Raw genomic sequence first — 20145 nt, 5'->3', positions numbered from 1 at the left:
ACAACCCTCTCTCAGTAACTGCTATAAGGAGACAAAAAATTACCACTAAGACTATAGAACAGATAGCCCTGTCCACATGATAGATGAGCCACATGTAACTTAGTTTTCCTTAGTCACTAAAAAGTAAAAAGAAGAAAACAATTTTAATATTAGTTTATTTACTAACCCAATATATCCAACATACTCTCATTTGGACTCAAAATCAATATTTTAAAATTAAGATATTTACATTCTTCTTTCATACTGTCTTTGAAATCTACTGTGTATTTACACTTACAGCACCTTTCAATTCAGACACTAAATGCTTATCAAAAACACATGATCACTTAGATTTCATAAAATTTACAACTGAAGAGGTAGATTCACATACACAAGTTGTTCCAAACATACTTAAGTTTTCCAATAATTGAATCAAACACCTAAAAATCATTTTCCATTGATATGTGCATCCATACTGACAAAATTACTTGTTTTTTAAATATAAACTAAAAATAAATTTAAAATTCATTTAATTAATTTATTTTTGGCTGCATCGGGTCTTTGTTGCTGCGCACGGGCTTGTTGTGGCGAGCGGGGGCTACTCTTCATTGCGGTGCGCGGGCTTCTCATTGCGGTGGCTTCTCTTGCTGCGGAGTGCAGGCTCTAGGCACGCCGACTTCAGTAGTTGTGGCGCATGGGCTTAGCTGCTCCGCGGCATGTGGGATCTTCCTGGATCAGGGATCGAACCTGTGTCCCCTGCATTGGCAGATGGATTCTCAACCACTGCGCCACCAGGGAAGGCCCCATTTTGCTTTAACATGCATATAACTGACCGAGGCTGACCATTTTTCCATGTATAATGTTTGTTTCCTCTTGTATGAACTGTCTATTCATAATCTAGGCAGCTTTAAGAAAACAAAGAGTGTAGTCCCTTTAGTCCCAGAAGTCCCTTTAATTCTATAGTAGCAAATTATTAAATGCTTAAACAGTGAATTTTGCAGATAGTTTTCAAAAAAAAATGATGTGCTGCTTGCAAATTTTAGAGTACAGTGGGATACCTTGTATACAATACATAATTTAATGCTGGAAACTAATCAAAAAGGTTTATAGTTCCTATATATTTGCTTACATAATATATCTATGATATACTTCTTAGAGAATGCTCAGTCAGGAACGTTTTGTTTAAGTTTAACATTATAAAGCAAATTGTGTTTTTCCTATAGGAATAACGTGGTTCTCTCAACCGAATGGGGGTAAAAAAGCTGGAACTGCCTATAAACACACAACAGATAGCAAAACTGGTTAAAGCCCCATTGCTGCCTCTCTTATAAGCACAAACAGGCAAAGCCTCAAATTGAAATGGCTTTACTTTCAATAACCCTACCCTGCTTTCATGACCTTTATTACAATTAAGATTCCCACAATAAAGGTCAAAATTCAAATTTATAACTATAAACACTATGACCAACTCGAAATTAAGGATCATTGGCTAATAAGCTGACATTAATAATCGAGCAAAAAAATCTGGAGTCAGTGCTTAGCACAAAAAAATGTATTCTGCTCTCTACTTTTTTTATATTTTCTTCAAATTTTGGAATTTTCCTTTAACTATGATCTCAAAAAAAAAGTATATCATCAAAAGTCAAAAAAAATTTTAAGTAAAAAAATTATCACTCTAGAAATAAAGCATGGCATTTTAAATCTAGAGAAGTGAGGAATAAAAGAGTACGGGATATATTCCAGGTTGAATCTATCATGTTCAACGAAGTACAGTTGTGAAAGACAAGAAAATATAACTGAAAGAAGCACAGATCTCTAGGTCAATACAATTATCAGTCATTTTTGTTAAAAGGGACAGATTGATTAACAATGTGGGAAAACTCTGATAGAATGTATGTATCAGCAAATCCATAAAACTCTGACCCAAAGAGAACATTTTCTTAAAGGCACTATGTACAGTCTTCAAAATGCTTAAAAACTGGGTAAGTTAGCTATCAAAGGAATAGGTTTTTAGCTTCAAAGATGATTTGAGAGGTTTAGAAAGAAAATTGATCAGCACTGAAAATTCAGTGGGAACTGTTAAATGCCATTACAGATGGACTGAAAAATTTTCCAGTAATGTTACCTGGAAGTTAAGAAGGAATTCACTATTTGAAATCACTATCAACAAAACAAAGTTTTTCAGGAAGTGAATGTATAAGTAAAGCCAAGAGACAGCAATGCATAGTTTCAAGGCAAACTTGATCTAATTGTTAGAACCTCACTCAAAATAGTTCAGCAACAAGGCACTTTCAAAGTGGAAAAAGCAAGGAATCACTGAAGACAGCATTTGCTATTCAAAGTTTTAAAGTATCACCGAGCAAAATATGAACCAGATGATAATAACTTTGGATATAAGGTCTTTGGAATATTGTAGACCTCTTAAACTTGCTAAAGCAAATTCTACCAGGGAAAGAGGGTCTCCTGACTTGCATTTTTATCTTGCTCTTAAGAAGAGGCTCTAGGGAATTCCCTGGTGGTTCAGTGGTTAGGACTCCGAGCTTCCACTGCAGGGGGCACAGGTTCAACCTGGTCAGGGAACCAAGATCCCACAAGCCCTGTGGCATGGCCCAAAAAAAAAAAAAAAGAAAAGTCAATCAATTAATTCAGCCAATCTAGTTCAAGAAAAAAAAAAGTCCTTAAAAGGTTGTGTTAGTATTAAGTATATAATCATTACTAAGTAATAATATATTTATATTTATGCTAGATATCTAATTTATGCTCAATAAATGCCCGAAATTATCTTGTCCAATTTTGTCTTCATTTATTTTCAAGATCAAGCATGATATAGAATGAAATAGATCCCCTAAAACAAAACTCAATTAGAAACAACGCAAACTTACGGGAACTAATGATCTGACTTAACACTGTTTACCCAGGAACCAATTAAGTAGTAAGGTCTAAGGTCATGCATAAAGAGAATCCAGGTGGTCTTCACTCCCTAGAAATGGGGACTTCAAAAAGGCAGCAATGCACAATGGCTACGAAGACTACTGAGCGAAAAGCTGATGGGATAGATTATAATGGCTAGATTAACGCCTAACCTCCTCAATCAGTCTTAACATTACAAAGAGACAACCAAAAGTTTTGTGGCTCCTGATGTGATGCATCAGGAAGCACAAGACACCATCAAAGATGTATGTCTGAGGAAAAATTTTTCAAAACATGAAACTGATCAAGCCTCTAGATCTAACTATGGGAAAGGAAAGATAAGAGACACGTTCACCACCACCACCACAGAGATGGAGTCAGAAAACTCTAGAACATAGGAAATTCCACTGGACAAACAAACCTGGACAAATAAATTGCAAGAGCAAAGGGGGGAAAGCAGGTAAAAAAGGGGAGAAAGAGACTCAAGAGCCGTATCAACCAAATGCAGTGTGTGGGCCTTGTTCAAGAAAATCAACTATTAACAAATTTGAAACAATCAGGGAAATATGAAGTCTGGATATTTGGTATTAAGGAATTATTTTTCTAGCATGATAATAGTACCACGGCTATGTTTTTAAAAAATCTTTAATCTTTTAAAGTCACAAAACATTCATACAATCTGTTGTTTGCTTCAAAATAGTCTGGTAGGGAGGCTGGCTATGGAAAATAGATAAAACAAAGTGGCCATTATATTGATAATTGTTTAATTTGGGAGTTGTATATACACAGGTTCTTTATGTTGTTCTCTTTACTTCTGTACATATTTGAAAATTCCATAAGAGTAAGTGTGTGTTTTTTTTTTAAAGTGGTGAAGCTAACAAAGGCTTTATTAGGAAATGTAGATCTAAGTTCGAAAGATAGAGATACAGGTTACAGCTATTAGAAGCGAGAAAAAGTCTCTCAAATATTCTAGAACACTGCTTCTCAATCTTCCTTCTGCTTCCACAGCATTTTAGTGATTGGGAGGGGCAGGAGGGTGCTGTGAAGGAGCAAAACAAAATGTTTTCAAAATATACAAGGTCAAGTGACTATAAAATTCTGAACCCACCCCATCACTCCCCTCACCCCACTTCTCCAGAAATACAGTTCTAAACACATATCAATTCTTGCCTCCTAAAAGCTGGAAGAAAAAACCCTATTCTAAGAAATGTATTACTAGCTGGCTAACTAAAAGAATATACTCAGTCTTTAGAAAGGAGAACTGAAAAGAATCAGGTTTAAAATCAAATGCATTAAACCCCTAAAAAGAAAACTTTAGGCCCAGATGGCTTCACTGGAAATTTGGTGAACTACCAACCATTTAAGAATGAAATTATACAAATTCTACACAGACTTTTACAGAAAAAAAAGGAAAGGAACATTTTCCAACTCATTTTATGAAGCCAATATAATTATCCCAATATCAAAACCAGACAAAGACATTACAAGAAAACAAAACTACCGACCAACATCCCTCATGAATAGACATAAAAACCCTTAATCAAAATCCAGTATTCAGAATACATAAAGAACTCTTACAACTCAATAAGAACAATTTTTAAATGGGCAAGAGATGCTTCAAAGAAGATACGTGAATGATCAATAAGCACACGAAAATATACTCACACCATTAGATGCTAAGGAAATACAAATTAATACCACAATGATATACCACTACATACTCACTGAAATAGCTAAAATTTACAAGACTGACAAAAATAGAATTGGTGGGAAACAACTAGCACTCACATATATTTCTGGTGAGAGTATAAAACGATACAATCAGTTGAAAAAAACTTTCTGGCAATACATTATATAAAGTTAAACACATACCATACAACCAGCAATCACGCTCCTAGGTACTTAAAAGAGAAATTAAACATATGACAACAAATAACTCAAACACATATGTCTGTATATTGGAGAAGGGGACATTTTTTAACTCCTACAAGAGTTTTAAGTTTTAAGCATCAAGAGACTATGCATACACTCCTTAGAATGTCAAGAAATTTTAGAACATTCAAGTTCTAGTACAGATGCTTGAAAATTAGCCTCAATAGAGCTGGAAGAACTGAGGCCTGGATATTGCCCCACACCACCAAGGTGACCCAGCAGATCTGTGACAACGTGCCTGCTGTGAGCCACAATAGTGCTCGAGTCTCAGCCAGTCTTCCCAGCGTAAACATGGCTGCTGCTTCCCTTTCCACCTTCTAAATCTCGAATACCTTTCTCTTTCAGCCAATTCCAACTCAAATCATTCAAGGAAACATGCTTCTGGCTCAGCTGATCTCACACAACCCCAAGTCACCATAGTAGGTAGCAGACGTTACAAAATCCTATAATCCATACAGTCATAAATGTATATTTCTTTGAAGCTCATTGATTCCAGATAAACCTGGGTACTAATTTAGACTTTACCTCCAACCAGCATGTCAACTTTAGGAAGTCACTTAAACACCTTGACTTTAAGATATTGCACTGGCTAATTAAGGACATTTCAATGATATCTCTAAATTGCTTTCCAACTCCATTATGTCCTGACTCTAAGATCTACCTTCTTATTTTTTAATTTAAAAGAACTGAGTAAAGAAAATTCAACCAATAAACATGATCTTTGATCGTTGTGCATACCTGTATGTTAGTTCTAAATGTATGAAGTTTTACAATACTTATTTTTTAGAGATACATACTGAACTCTTTGTGGAGGAAGACATGATGTGTGGGATTTGCTTCAAAATAATAAGGGAAAGAAGGAAGTGCCAGGGAAGAAAGGGAGTAAACATGAAACACAATAGGCCATAGGGACTTCCCTGGTGGTCCAGTGGTTAAGACTCCACACTTGCACTGCACGGGGAGCAGGTTTGATCCCTGATCAGGAACTAAGATCCTACATGCCACATGGTGCGACCAAAATAAACAACAACCAAAAAGAGGCAAAACAATATAAAAGGTGAATTCTAAAGGGCTTCCCTGGTGGTGCAGTGGTTAAGAATCCGCCTGCCAACGCAGGGGACGTGAGTTCGAGCCCTGATCCGGGAAGTTCCCACATGCCATGGAGCAACTAAGCCCGTGCACCACAACTATTGAGCCTGCACTCTAGAGCCTGTGAGCCACAACTACTGAGCACACATGCCACAACTACTGAAGCCCGCGAGCCTAGAGCCCGTGCTCCGCAAGAAGAGAAGCCACCGCAGTGAGAAGCCGTGCACCACAACAAAGAGTAGCCCCTGCTCACCACAACTAGAGAATGCCTGCGCACAGCAACAAAGACCCAACACAGCCAAAAATAAATTAAAAAAAAATCAATAGGCCATAAATTAATAATTGCTGAAGTTCATAATTGTTGAATGTGGGTAATGGGTTCATTACACTATTCTCTCTACTTCTGTGTTTGAAATTCTCCATAGTAAAGTGTTTATAAAAAAAATTAGCCTCAATACTTAAAATTAAATCTAATATATCACTCACAGGGGCTTCAGAGATTATGCAGCCAAATTCACTCTTTTTAAAGATAAGGAAAACACAAGACTAGACCACTGTTTGGAGGGAGAACTGGGCGTGGTCTTATTAATTTAATGTTATTTCCTCTACATTAGTGCTTCTCAAACTTTTAAAATGCATATGAATCACCTGGGGATCTTGTTAAAATGAATATTCTGATTCAGGAAATGTGGGATGGAGCCTGAAACTGCATCTCTAAATAACTTCATGGTGATGCCAATGTCCTCTGTCCTCTGAACAGAGTACCAAGGATCATGATATTTTACAGGTATTTAGTACATAAAGATCGTTCAATTTATTTTACTTCATGTAGTTTCTAGTGATGCTACTGTTTTCACTGAAGGAAAAAAAAGTTTTCAAGCTAAACTATAATCCTCCATTTTTCCTAGGAGACTGCTAATACTCTGACAAAACTAACCACTCCAGTCGAAGTACTGTGGATTCTATATAAAGTGAAAAGAGGCAGTGTACGTAGACATCCCTACTTTAAGAATATAAATGTACAAATTTGGTCTGGAGTCATCATCGGTCACCTGGGTGAGCTTTTAATAGCAGGCTTCCCTCTCCCTGCCCAAAAAGATGCCACCTGGAATAAGAATACTGACAAAGACACAAACTTGGACTTCAAAAAAATTTAAGGAGAGAAGCAGCTACTACAAGAAAGGGTTTAACTATTTGCTCCTATAAAATAATGTTATTAATAACTTATAAAGTTAAATTTCTCTCATATAAAACTGGAACTATGATGCAAACTGCAAAAATAAAAACTATAAAGACTCCAGAAGACCTACTAATAATGTCAGATATCAGATACTTTCCCCCATCAGCTTTGCCCACTTGACCAACAAGACCATCCTGAATAACCAAGCTTTAAAAATACGTTTAAAGAGCATATAATGTAGTTTATATTTCCTTCCTCCATTACTATCAAATCAAGGAGATAAACAAAAAGTTGTTTTCCTATAAGATTCAAACATTTTTCACTTGAAATCTACTGTTTCCACAGTAACCAGCACTGATGTCACAGAATCTTTGCTGTTCCCATTTAAAAAATACTGAAGAAAAAAATGTTTTATGCATTTATCTAAACAGATGAAGAAAATTGTAAAATAGATTACAAAATATTTTTCCCAAAGTTTATCATCAAGTATTAACCAGCTCTTAAAGATACATTTAAATAAGAAGTAAGTATACTCCATAGAATAAATAATGGCTCAGGAGACTCTAAGCAACAAGACAGAAATTCAGAAAAATTATATTTAGGTTCTGCAACTTAGAGTCCTCAGTAAGGTTCTTCTCTATTTTCTTCTAAAGGAAAGTCTTGCAGAAAATCTCACCCAAGTCACCCAAAGGGTCCGACATCTTTTGTACCTTTTTTCAAAGGGTGGGGAGACACACTCTTGTTCTGTGGTCCAGATTTTTAAAGAATTAGAGTACACAATACTGAAACTTTTTAAATTTAATTTTTAGACAAGTTATTTATATGCTAGAGGAATTCCTACACAAATGCACAGAAGAGACAAGGTTCCTTGTTCACTGAAGTATTGTTTGTAACTGCAAAAAAAAAAAAATTGGAACCTAAATATCCACAGATAAATAAACCATGAAATAGAGAATTAAAATTAATGAATACGATTAAATGTGTACACATAGATAAAACTCAAAACCAATGTTGAATGAAAAAACAAATCAAGCCACAAATACATAGTTTGAGCCACTTTCTAAAAATTTTTAAATATAGCACTATACCATATATTGTTTATGGAAAAAATAAATATATATATTATAGGACTATTAAAAAATCAGGAAACATACATACTAACTTCAAGATAGGTGTATATCTAAGGAGGGAGGGAAGAGGAAAAAAGAAAGATGTCAGGAGAACACTAACTGTACAGTAACATTTTATTTCTTTTAAAAAAAAGGATTCAAAACAAATATGGCAAATATTATGTATTAGATCTATGCAATGGGCACTTGGGCATCTATTATATTTTCCTCTGTCATTTTTGTAAGTTTGAAATACATTACAATTGTTTCTAATGAAGTATTTTAAGTTGCTTAAGAATTTACTTCCATAGGAAAGGAACTTATTTATTGAATGACTCTATAACTTTATGCTGGGCACTGTGAAAGGAATCCTCTCAAAAACACTGTGACTTAGCAATTATCCCCATTTCAAAGAAGAAATTCAAAGAAGTTTAAAAATAAAAATTCTTCCAAGATTCTACAGCTAAAAAGTAGTAAAGGAATCAAGATTTCTATTTAAGTCCTTTTATTAAGCCCATGCTGTTTCCTCTATACCAAACTGCCTTTCAACGTTACAGGATAATTCTTATAAAGATCAATCTTTGTTCCCCAGTGGTATAGCCATAGAAAGAAGATGCAAATCAGTCCATATTTTTAAATGATGCTTATCACTTAAAGTAAATCCCTGATATTAGCTCATCTATTCTTATGAGTAAAAAATAACAAATACAGATTATGTATGGGTTTAAAGGGTTTGGTTTTGTTTGGGAAAGGTGGACTGATAAGCATCCTGTATTTGAGATTTTAAGGTCTGGATTAAACTGGATTTCTGGACAAAAACTAGAGTAACCAAAATAATCAAAACTACAAAAATACATAACTATTCCTTGACATAGCAACAGGAAAAAAAAATGTTTGCTACAGAATAGTCGATTCATCTGAAATTTAATTATACATGGGTCTGAAACCAAGTTATACTGTCAATATTTAATAAGCTCCAGCCACACCGTAGAACAGTTAGTCCCATGAACTAAAGCTTAAAAGAACCACCTGGGTGGCTTGTTTGGAATACAGACTCTTGATTCTCATCTCCAAAGTTGATTCAGCTCAGATATGGGGTCCAGGAATCTACATCTGTAACAAGCACCCCACTAACAACCACCAAGGCAATTCTGATGCAGGGGTGAAAGGACTAGAGGTGGGGATGCATAAGCCTTTATTCCTTCAATATTCACTGAACACCTATAACATGGTTCTAAGAACTGCAGATTCGGTATCAAACAAAATAAACAACAAAGAAAATCCTTCCCTTAGGAATTTATTACATCCAAAAGGTGAGGAGATAGAAAACAAATATATGACATCAGCTGGTGTTAGGTGCTACAGAGAAAAATAAAACAGGTTAAGGGAAATGAAAGCCGGGGTTGCCATTTTACAAAAGAACATTCAGGCAAGCCTTCTCTAATAAGGAAACATTTGAACAGAGAACTGAAAGAAGTGGCTATCTGGGAGAAGAGGTGAAAACATTATTAGGAACTTTCTCATTCCTTGAAATAATTTATTGTATGAAATAATTTTGGGTGTTGTTCCTTTTACTATAGAAGAGAGAAAAACACTTAGAGTGCTTACTCTATACTAATGACTATATAATCCTCAAAATCACTTTGTGGGATTAGCTAAGAGTTTCCTTATTTGTATAAAGGAGGACACTGAGGTTTAGATTAAGCAGTTTGCTTAAACAAAATTTAACATTTTGTAAGTAATCAGATCACGACGTACACCCAGGTCTTTGTAATTGTCAGATCCATCATTTTCCAACTATGCATGTTCGTTAAACAAACTCAGAAGTGAATTCTTAATGTGCTTAAGATTTTGAGAGCTTAAAAAAGTTAACAAAAATACAGTTTGTTTAAAAGCAGAGAAGTTTATTTCACATCTTGATAACAAATCTTGGTAACAGCTATTTTTCTCTTTATTTTTTCCAAAAACCTCCTTGTCAAAACTTAATGATTTATAGTCAGCAAATCACTTATACAGTCCCCCAACATTTGGGAAACAATTTTTTCTTCATAAGCTATGTAGAAGGGCAGGTTTTAAAATTGCAGACTTTTAAAACATAAGATGCAATAAAATTATACTTTCCCATATTTAGTAAGATATGCATATATATGTAAATAAATGTGCAACTCGTTTCATATTCATTGATTCCAACAAGGCTCAGTACACCTATACAATGTGTCATGAATTGAGGAAGGTTCCCCACCGTACCTACTTCAAACTAGTAATCAGAGAGCAAGGCACTATGCTAGATACTAAAGTAGTACAATTTGCTACTAATAGTCCTTACTCTCAAAGTTCTGACACAAACAAGTATAAAAGGACAGTACAAAGAAAAAGAGCTATATTGGATTATTTAAACTAGGGTTATCAGTGAAGACACCCTGGAGAAGGCTGTATCCATGAGACTCAGATTAAGCTAACCTTAAAAGTTTAGGCTAAGAATGCTAGGCATTATCCTGAGGAGAGCCATGGAAAATTCTGAAGCAGAGTGATAGGATCAAAGCTGTGCTGCAGAGATAAACTGAAAGTGATGAGTGAGTAAGAAGTATAATGAGAGTCTAAAAACAGGGAAATCAGATATAAGGCAAATGGAAGAGCCTGAATGTAAGGTGAAAAGCCCAAAGTCAAGATGTGACAGTAAAAATAGAAAGCGATGCATGCAAGAGCTAGCTAGTTCAACATCCTTCTTTGGAGTAGGCAACAGATAACACTAAATTATTCCGTATACATTCTATTTTCTATAGGTCTTTATAAAGCGACAATGTACTAAATTTCCACTTCCAAAAGTATTGTTGGTATTGACTCCAAGGTTTTGTAACACAGCAATCGGGAATCCAACAAAACCAGAGTACATACGTTGCCTCGATTTAGGCAAATAGTTTAACCATTCTCTTTGTGGCCCCCAAATTAACTCTGTAGTAAGTTAAAAGATATTAAACTCATAGAAGAGCTATTGAAATTTGGGATAACCAGTTAACAAAGGAGTTATTTTTTAAAAAAATACATACAAGTTTAAATTTAGAATAGCGTTTTCATGACAAATCTCAAATAGGTATCTGCCAAGACTCTGGAAATAAGACACTAAGTTCCACTTTGCTCCAGCTCTCAACCTCAAATGACTTGTTACAGCTGCAGTTTAAAAAAGAAGGAAAGAAAAGTAGAGCATATACTCAAATCCCAACCTTGGCTCAATACAGGCAAAATTCCTACTAAGAGAGCAGTTGTAAAAAAGAAATAGTGCCAAAAAGAGACAAATAAACATCCTTCCAGCTAGATAAAATGTGACTAATTTGAAAAAAACAAATGGGATAAGAGAGTCAGAGGTTCTCACTATACTCTGCTTTTGTCCTTTCCTAAGTTTGGCAATTTTAGAGTACGTGTCAGGATTCCTTGTGGCGGAGAAATACACATGCTCAAAAATAGGGGCAGGGAACACACATCTTTACAGTTTTTAGTCACATTTGGGGGGACTATTCAGTTTTTCTAGGAATTATTCAGTTATTTAAATCAATTCTTTGCTCTACTTGGCTACAGGAAAACTCATATTCCTTTCCTTTTTTTAGTAAACATGCTCTAACACATTTGATTTTTCAATTGTTTCATCTAATTGCTTTCAAATACTTTTTAAGCATCCCTTTTAGAAATATTCTTAGAAAGCAGGAACAAGGGCTTTAACTAAAGCTTCCCAACATACTGCCTATCTTTCTATCTTCAAACAAGTGGTATATCCTACAAATTCTGCTAAGACCCACCCATTCTTCAAGGATTGATAAGCCCAACCTCCCCCATGAAGTCTTGCTCAACAATATTAACACACATTACTTTCTACTTCTGAAATTATAAACTTAATGATAAACTTTACTCACAAATATGCATAAGGTCTATCTGATCTCCCATCTACATAAAAGCTTAGAAACAGGGATCTGTTCTACACTTTTCTACGTAGGTATTAATTACAAGCAACAGAGAAGAAGCCCTTTTACAAGGTAGGTGCTCAATACAGCAACATAACATCAAGGGGACAAAAAAGGTAGTTCTTTGTCCAAGTATGGTCCTCCATCTGCCTGTCCTACTCCATCTCTACTCCCAAAAGAAAACTAATCTCAGCCCCTTCACGTTCTCCTTTACCCTTGAGAAGGAATAACTTCCTTTGTACGCTCAATACACGTCAGGTGTTTTAAGACATTATCTTTTAACCTTAAATTTCTAAAGTAGATTTTTTTGTTAAGGAAGCCAAAGCTTGGTGGTGGTGGTGATTTGAACCCAGCTCCTCAGCTTGGAAACTTCTACCACACTACTGGGCACTGAAGCAGATGCCCATACTCTGGCATTATAAAGAGACAGTAATAAATATTCAACATCTCACAAAGAATTTAAAACAATAAAAACAGAAAAAGAGAAAAGAAACTCCCAACAGCATACCTAAATATTCAAAAGAGACTAGCACTAAGTTAATAAGTTGAGAGTTGCCAATTTATTTAAGAAAAACACCCATATGGAACCATTTTAAATATTTTTAAAACAAACTATTCTATTTTTTATATACTAGTATACTATTTTTAAAATAATAAATATAATAATAAATATACCATTTTTAAAACATACTATTCATATGTTTGTTAAAAAACAGACGTAAAAAAGAATTTCTTGTATACAAAAGAGTTTTCACAAAGATAAGAGAAACACTGAGAGCTGGTCAAAGAATACAAAAATGCAATTTAAAAAAGAATTCACGTTCAATTACCATATTAAAATTTCAACATCAACTGTAATTGAAGAAATGCAAATGAAACAAACAGTGAGATCCCCATTTTTCCTATGTGTTGGCATTTATTTTTAATTAACACCCACTTGTGAACAAGCACAAATCTAACCTTAATGGAGACAGAATAAATGGATACAACCTTTTTGAATGGATTTGCTGATGCGTGTCTTCAATTTTGAAAATGTACAGGCCATCTGACCCAGAAATCTACTTTTAAGACCTTACCCTATAGGTCAAGGTTTATCTATAAAGATGCTTAGCTAGCATTATTCACGAGAAACAATTCCATAACCAAAAGGAAGATTAGTTAAGTAGTAGAATAATGCCATTTAAAAAATCATGTTGTAGAGATTTAATCATATAGAGAAATACAATATGAAATGAAAAAGTAAATTACAAAATTACAGTAAGATCCTAATCTAGGAAAAATTAAACTATGCATTTTAAAAAGGATGTATACTAAAATGTTAGCAGTGGTTACCACTAGTTGGTATGATTTCTACTCTCTTCTTTTTTCCTTTACTTGTATTTTCCAAAGTGTCTACAAAGATTTACTGCTTTTGGAATTAAATTTTAAACTTTTATAACAAAGCATAAATTACCATATTACTCAATTAGGTTAAGAGCTGTGATCACAAGTCCTGTTAAATCACAAGTTTAGCTGTAACTTAAAAGGCAGTAAATTTCTGTCTTAATATCCAGTTGTAAGACATTTGTTATCTGGTACATTGCTCAACCTTCACAAGGACTTTTAGCCTACTTCAGAATTTTTTGAGAAACAATATCCAAGTCTATGCAATAAAAAGCTTCTTGACTCTAAACAAAAATTCCACATAGCCTGCTCACATTGTCAAATCTATCTTAAAATTAAAGGGCTATAAAACAGCATTTTCTGATGATTAATAACTGTTTTTGTCAAAAAAACTAAGAAGAGGGGTGATTTTCGTGTCAAAATTTCTCTCCAACTTATCATTCAAAATTCAACTTCCCCCCCACCATTTCAATAAAAGTGAACTTAATCCAGCTTTTAATATCTCATAAACCCATTCATTCAAATACAAAAAGAGCAGCTCGCTGAATGTGCCAATTTCACCCCCTTTACAGAGTTTCTTTGTAGAAGGCTTTAAAGTTTCTAAAGTGCCTTCATAGATTATTATCTATTTAATAACCCAAAAAAAGACCTACAAGCTTGCTAGGGTAGATATTAACCATCAGGAAGGAAAAAAGGTTATTCCATTCTGAAGGCCATAGGAAGTTTACAGTACTCAAAATTAAGTCTTTAGTTAAAATAAGTATGTTCTTATCACTACCCATGACTCTTCTATAAATGACTATTACATGAAGGGGAAAAAAAGCTTTTTATGGGATTCACGATTAGTGTGGTTTCAAGTCAATCACTTTTTTAGGCATTCTTGTGCATAAGAGACGTAAATTAGATTTTGTACCTTTACTGTTTGAAAACCCAATGTGCTCTACTGGAAAACTGCCATGACCTTAACTAAGAAATTAATTCACATTGAATCCTGTAACTGAAAGACTATTTTGCCACATGATTAAATGATTCTCTAAAATGAAAGTTTATTAAAATAAAGATAGCTGAGAAGCATGAATGCTTGTTTTTATCTTATAAAAACTGAACAGAACGGACTTCCCTGGTGGCGCAGTAGTTGAGAATCTGCCTGCTAATGCAAGGGACACGGGTTCGAGCCCTGGTCTGGGAGGATCCCACATGCCGCAGAGCAGCTAGGCCTGTGAGCCACAACTACTGAGCCTGCACGTCTGGAGCCTGTGCTCCGCAACAAGAGAGGCCACGATAGTGAGAGACCCCCGCACCGCGATGAAGAGTGGCCCCCACTTGCCACAACTAGAGAAAGCCCTCGCACAGAAACTAAGACCCAACACAGCAAAAAATAATTAATTAATTAATAAACTCCTACCCCCAACATCTTCTTTAAAAAAAAAAAAAAAACTGAAGAGACCTTTTAAATCACTTATTTTAAAAATTAAATGTTTAGTTCAAAATCTCTTAAATAACCACATATTATAGTAGTAAGTACCATGAAATAGAATGTTTGCCATTGGGTTAAGCATTTTAATCACATTTAATACAATAACTCTAATCATGAACACGTTATCAGCATTTTACAGATAAAGTTAAAAATTTACCCACCATCCTCACCCACATTAAACCTTTGTCCATATTATAGGGAAAAAAAATTAGAAGAGACTTTCTGATTGCAAATATATATATATATATATAAAATAGAACAGCAGTCAAACCGGCACATCTTACGTATGTATTACTGTGTCTTACACACAGCTCTACAATTTACAAAACACTTGTACCCTATCACCACATTTGTTCCCCCTACAGCCCTTATGGGATTATCATCACTACTGTATGTGAGGGGTTTCAAGCAGAGTTTAAACCAAGTCACTCAGCTTTTGATTCCTCATTCTTTTTCCACTACACGATCTTGATTCCCTGTGATTAAAGAAACACTACCCCCACAATCAGAGTATTACACAATAAACAGGTAAAATGTGCTACAGAGCCTAGATAAATAACGTCACTTACACATTTCCCCAAGTTATTAGTTACTGCTTATTTTGATGCCAATCACAGAAATACAAGTTATACAAATAATTTTATTAAACTGGTACCTTAGCAAGGGAATCCCCTAGATTCTACTTGTATTGCCCAGATTAACCCCAAAGCCTACTTTATTAATTCTTCCACTTCCTTCTACAGTATCCGTCTTTTGCCTTCCTACTTTAAAATTTCCCACTCCACTTAGTGACCCGCCCTATCTTTACTTTTTAACTGTCCCATCTTCTCATTAGTATGATTTCAGACTTCATTCAACAAAGTTTTACCCAGTCATCTCTAATGATATGTAATAATTTGCAATGAAGAAAGGCCCCTACCCTCCTCCAAGTCTGGTGAGGAGCAGTAAGAGTACCTCTGAGTAGTTTCTGTGACTGTAGACCAGTCACAATCACTCCCTTCAATGGGAATAACTTAATTCCCTCACAGGAAGGTTTTAAGAATAAAATCAAAGCAAGGTGTTTAAAGTGCTTTATAAAGTATCAAGTATTATCCTACTGACATATTTTCAGGTTGGTCTTTTTTTCTGGATATCCACTTTTAAAGCTATGAAGAAAACCCTCAATAGTTCTTCTGTATAATGGGTGGTGAAAAAGAGTAAAGGATAGGAAGAAACTTACATGAGTAATGAATTAATTGGGGGATCAAGTTTAGTTATTCTATATTCACATCTCTCTTCCTTAAGTTAAATAATACCCAAGAGAGTAAACAATACAACCCTAAAATGGCTAGACAATCAGAATATGTTTACACTTAAAAAAAAAAAGAAAAAAAGAAAAACTGTTTCCCTGCACCCACTCTGGAAAAAACTCCTTCTGTAAAGCTATAAATCACTATTACAAAAAAGTTTAACTTCTATTCCCATCCCTTACGTTTCTGGCTCTTTGACAGCCTGCCAAACAGTTTTGCTTACAATCCTGTGTGTCAAAAAGCTCTTCCAATTGAGCATAAACAACTTTTTAAAATGTATCTTACTACTAGGTCTCACAATTTTAAATATGTCTTGAACTCCAGCATCAAACTACATGACAGTCCTCCAGGTATACTCTTAGCAGCTGCTTAATAGCAGATGAATGGAAAAGACACAATTTTGGAAACAGTCTAACAATTTCAAGAAAGTTACTTTCACTTGTGAATACTCAAAAACTTTATCCTAAAGTTAAAACACAGAGGTAAACTAAAAATGAATCCGAAAATAGGTGCCTTGGACTTAAGGCCAGAATCTCATTTTAACTCATGGTTTATTTGCCCTATAATAAGTACCTCTTTACTGTAAGGAAGCTCTTTCTTCCCCAAATAAAGAATTTCAAAGGATTTCAAAACATTTTACTAAATACTTAATCACATCCACAGATTTTTAGCATCCGACAAAGTCATTAGAATAGAAGAGTTCATAAGTGCTTTATAAAGGTCTTACAATATAACCCTAGAAAGCGTAAGCACTTCTCTTTAAGAGACACAAAGCATCTTCCTAAGACTAAACTACTAGAGTGGCACCTGACTCACCCCAACTCAACTCTTATGACTTTATCCAGAAAGCAGAGGGAGACAAAGAGTTTCTACAGCCAAAATCAGATGAGTCCCTACTCATTCACAGCCTGTTTGCTCTTACTTTAAACACAAATCTCAAAAAGTTCACTTGGTTTTTAATGTATTAATGGGTGACTCAGAGCAAATGAGCAGGGAAAGGGACTATTTTAGGCAGTCGTTTGATAGGAATGGCTATCAAGTGAAGGACTAACTCCACACACACACACAAAGAAAAAACCTGTGAGTAGCAGACGGAGCATTTAATAAATGATGACCCCTATTTATCAAATCTTAAGAATAGCATCTTGGGGCTTCCCCGGTGGCGCAGTAGTTAAGAATCTGCTTGCCACTGCAGGGGACATGGGTTTGAGTCCTGGTCCGGGACGATCCCACATGCCGCAGAGCAACTAAGCCTGTGCGCCACAACTACTGAGGCTGCGCTCTAGAGCCCGTGCTCCACAACGAGAGAAGCCACCGCAATGAGAAGCCCACCACCACAATGAAGAGTAGCCCCCCTCGCCGCAACTAGAGAAAGCCCACACGCAGCAACAAAGACCCAACTCGGCCAATAAATTAATTAATTAATTAAAAAAAAAAAGAATAGCATCTCTTCTCACTGTGCCACAGCCTAAAAACGATGTTCATAACCCTGAGTCATAAAGCAATGCTTTTCCTAATAAGGCAAACACGTAAAACGCTTTGAAACTACATCTAAAACGGCATAAGTAGATAAGTAAATAAATACGCACAACCCTCCCATTCCAGGGTCCAAAAGAGCTAAATTAACCAATCCATCAGCATTCCAGAACAACTTATTACTTGAGAATTCCAACCAGAATAGGTCTAAGGCAAACCTCTCTCCTCTGGCAGCATTTTCTTCTGTGTAAACAGTTCTGTCAAGTGCTTTGGTTGGCAAGCAATAATAAAATCAGCTTTATTTCCTGTTCTTTTTCCCTTAGCAAAACTTACAGTTTGTCATCACCTCTGACATACGTTCCACACGTCCAAGGTCTACCATGAATGACGAAGTACATTTCACATAAACTTTTCTTTTAAAGTGAGTCTTTTATCAAAATGTTTTACATTTTACCTCACAAAACCTTTATCAGACTGTGGAGAGAAATTTGAAAAACACAGTTCATACTTAGTATAGTTAATAAACTCTTATCTATGCCATGGCCATACTTACCTAACCGTAGGCTTTTACTATTTATAAGCCTTGGAAAAACTTTATGTCTTTAAGTAACATCAAAATTCTCAATCAGGATTTCAGGCGTTCAATTCACACCACAGTGAAGGATCAAATGCTAAACTCCTAAAAATAGGGCGTTGTGAGTGAGAGGGACACACAACACTCCGCCGCCAAGGCAAATGCGTCTTCCAGGGGGCAGGGGCGCTCCTTGTACACGTACAGTAGGAGCTCACATTCAGCAAAACCGGGGAGCGAAGGATCAGGTGACTTCACACCACCGACACTTTCAGTCCGATCGGGCCTTACTGTGATCTCAATATTAGTAAACAGCTCATAACCCCAGTTTTGACAATTAAATCTGAACTTGCATCCTAAACACGCGCTATCCGCATGAATGTGTTCGGCAACCGAGGGTCCCCGGAATCCGAGCCCCCAGACACAACCCTGGCCTGCGGACCGCGGTTCCCTCCTGGAAGGGTGTCTGGAGAACCTTCCAACCTGGCAGCGAGGTGTCTCCTCCCCCCGCGAGCTGCGCGTCCTCCTCCTCTGCTGGGCCCATCACGACCTGGTTAACCCTTCCTCCCTTTCCGCGCGAAGGACAGAGAACAGCGAGTGCCGGCCGGGTGACAGGTCGCCCGGAGCTCCCTAGGACCTCCCCGCGCCACCGCCAACCTCCCCGCGCCCCGGGTCTGCGACCCCTGCTCCAGGCCGCCCCCTCTGGGGGGAAGGACGCCGCTACAGCCACGCGGCGGGCGGGAAGGCAGGGGGCCGGGCCGGGCGCAGACGCGCGCGCCGCCCGTGCACCCGACAGCTGCGGGAGCCGCGGCCGGAGGACCGCCCTTTCAGGCCGCGCGCCGCGAGAGCTCGGGGGCGCGGCGGGGGCGCGGCGGGGGCTAGGCGCGGCGGCCAGACGCGGCGGCTGGAGGAGAGCCGAGCCAGCGGCGGACGACGACCCTACAGCCTGCGGCCGGTGCCAGCGAGCCCGAGCGGCCCGCGCCCTCTCCCCACCCGGGCCCTGCAGCCTACACCTCGCCGGCCCGTACCTAGGAGGGTTGTGGACGAGACGTGGTTAACCCCGGTGTTTGGGTCGCTGGTTCGCCTCCGGCGCCGCAGCCCCTCGTGCGACTGCTGCCTCCGCGCTGCCTCGTCCCCCTCCGCCATCTTGTACCGATTTAAAATTAACTCCCCACTGACGTCAAACGCCGCCGCCGCTTTATCAACCTCCCGGGAGCCGGCGGGGCGCCGGCGGGTCCTAGTGCCGCCCTCACCAGGGCCTCCTTTTCCTCCCCACGCCCTCCCTCGTCCCGCCCCTCGGCGCCCTCGCTCCGCCTCCGCCCTGCTTGCCTTGCAGCCTGCCGCTCGGTTTTCCCAGGCTTCCACCTTGGGGAGAAATTGGGCGGCGCCCCCACCGCAATCGTCTCACACTCCTACCGCCGTAAGCCCAGGACCACACCCCCTTAGCGCTGAGCGGGTCTGTGTAAAAACCGAAGGGCTCTCCAGAGAACCAAGTCCCTCCTTCCCAGTCGAGTAACCCAATTCTCTTTGCAGCTCTTCTCCATAATCGTTGACTCGTGCACTGCACGTGAGGTTGCTTTCATGCTCCTTTCCTTCTCTCCTTTTTACCTCCTCCTCTGCTATTCTCCCCCCTCCCTCCTTCGCTACCCCCCCGCCCCGCACTCCCAAGCTATTGCTGGTGCCCTGCTTTTCCTTTTGATCTTTCTTTGCACAGGTCTCTAATATTGTTTCCCATCTAGAGACCATCCTATGCTTTGTTTGGCATAGCTTCCTTCTACTTATGAGGCCCTCCTCCTG

At 37.7% G+C, this 20145-nt stretch overlaps 1 protein-coding gene across 7 annotated transcripts in view; it reads right to left on the bottom strand.

Annotated features, from left to right (window-relative positions):
* Positions 1-19514, bottom strand: part of ATL2 (atlastin GTPase 2) — a 63313-nt gene extending 43799 nt beyond the window's left edge. For 4 of the 7 annotated variants that reach the window (XM_060168496.1, XM_060168490.1, XM_060168492.1 and 1 more), the window contains exon 1: positions 19377-19506. In XM_060168496.1, the coding sequence (XP_060024479.1) occupies positions 19377-19494 (118 nt within the window). In that variant the 5' untranslated portion in view covers positions 19495-19506. Of the gene's footprint in view, positions 1-18330; positions 18457-18831; positions 18976-19376 lie in introns of those variants that run through there. The other 3 variants (XM_060168493.1, XM_060168495.1, XM_060168491.1) reach the window with 3 other exon arrangements.
* Between the last annotated feature and the right edge of the window lie 631 nt (positions 19515-20145).

The sequence above is a fragment of the Lagenorhynchus albirostris genome, chromosome 13 (genome assembly GCF_949774975.1).
Source record: "Lagenorhynchus albirostris chromosome 13, mLagAlb1.1, whole genome shotgun sequence".
Lineage (NCBI taxonomy): Eukaryota > Metazoa > Chordata > Mammalia > Artiodactyla > Delphinidae > Lagenorhynchus > Lagenorhynchus albirostris.
The sequence above is the reverse complement of the archived record's forward strand: the minus strand, read 5'-3'. Positions and strand labels throughout refer to the sequence as shown.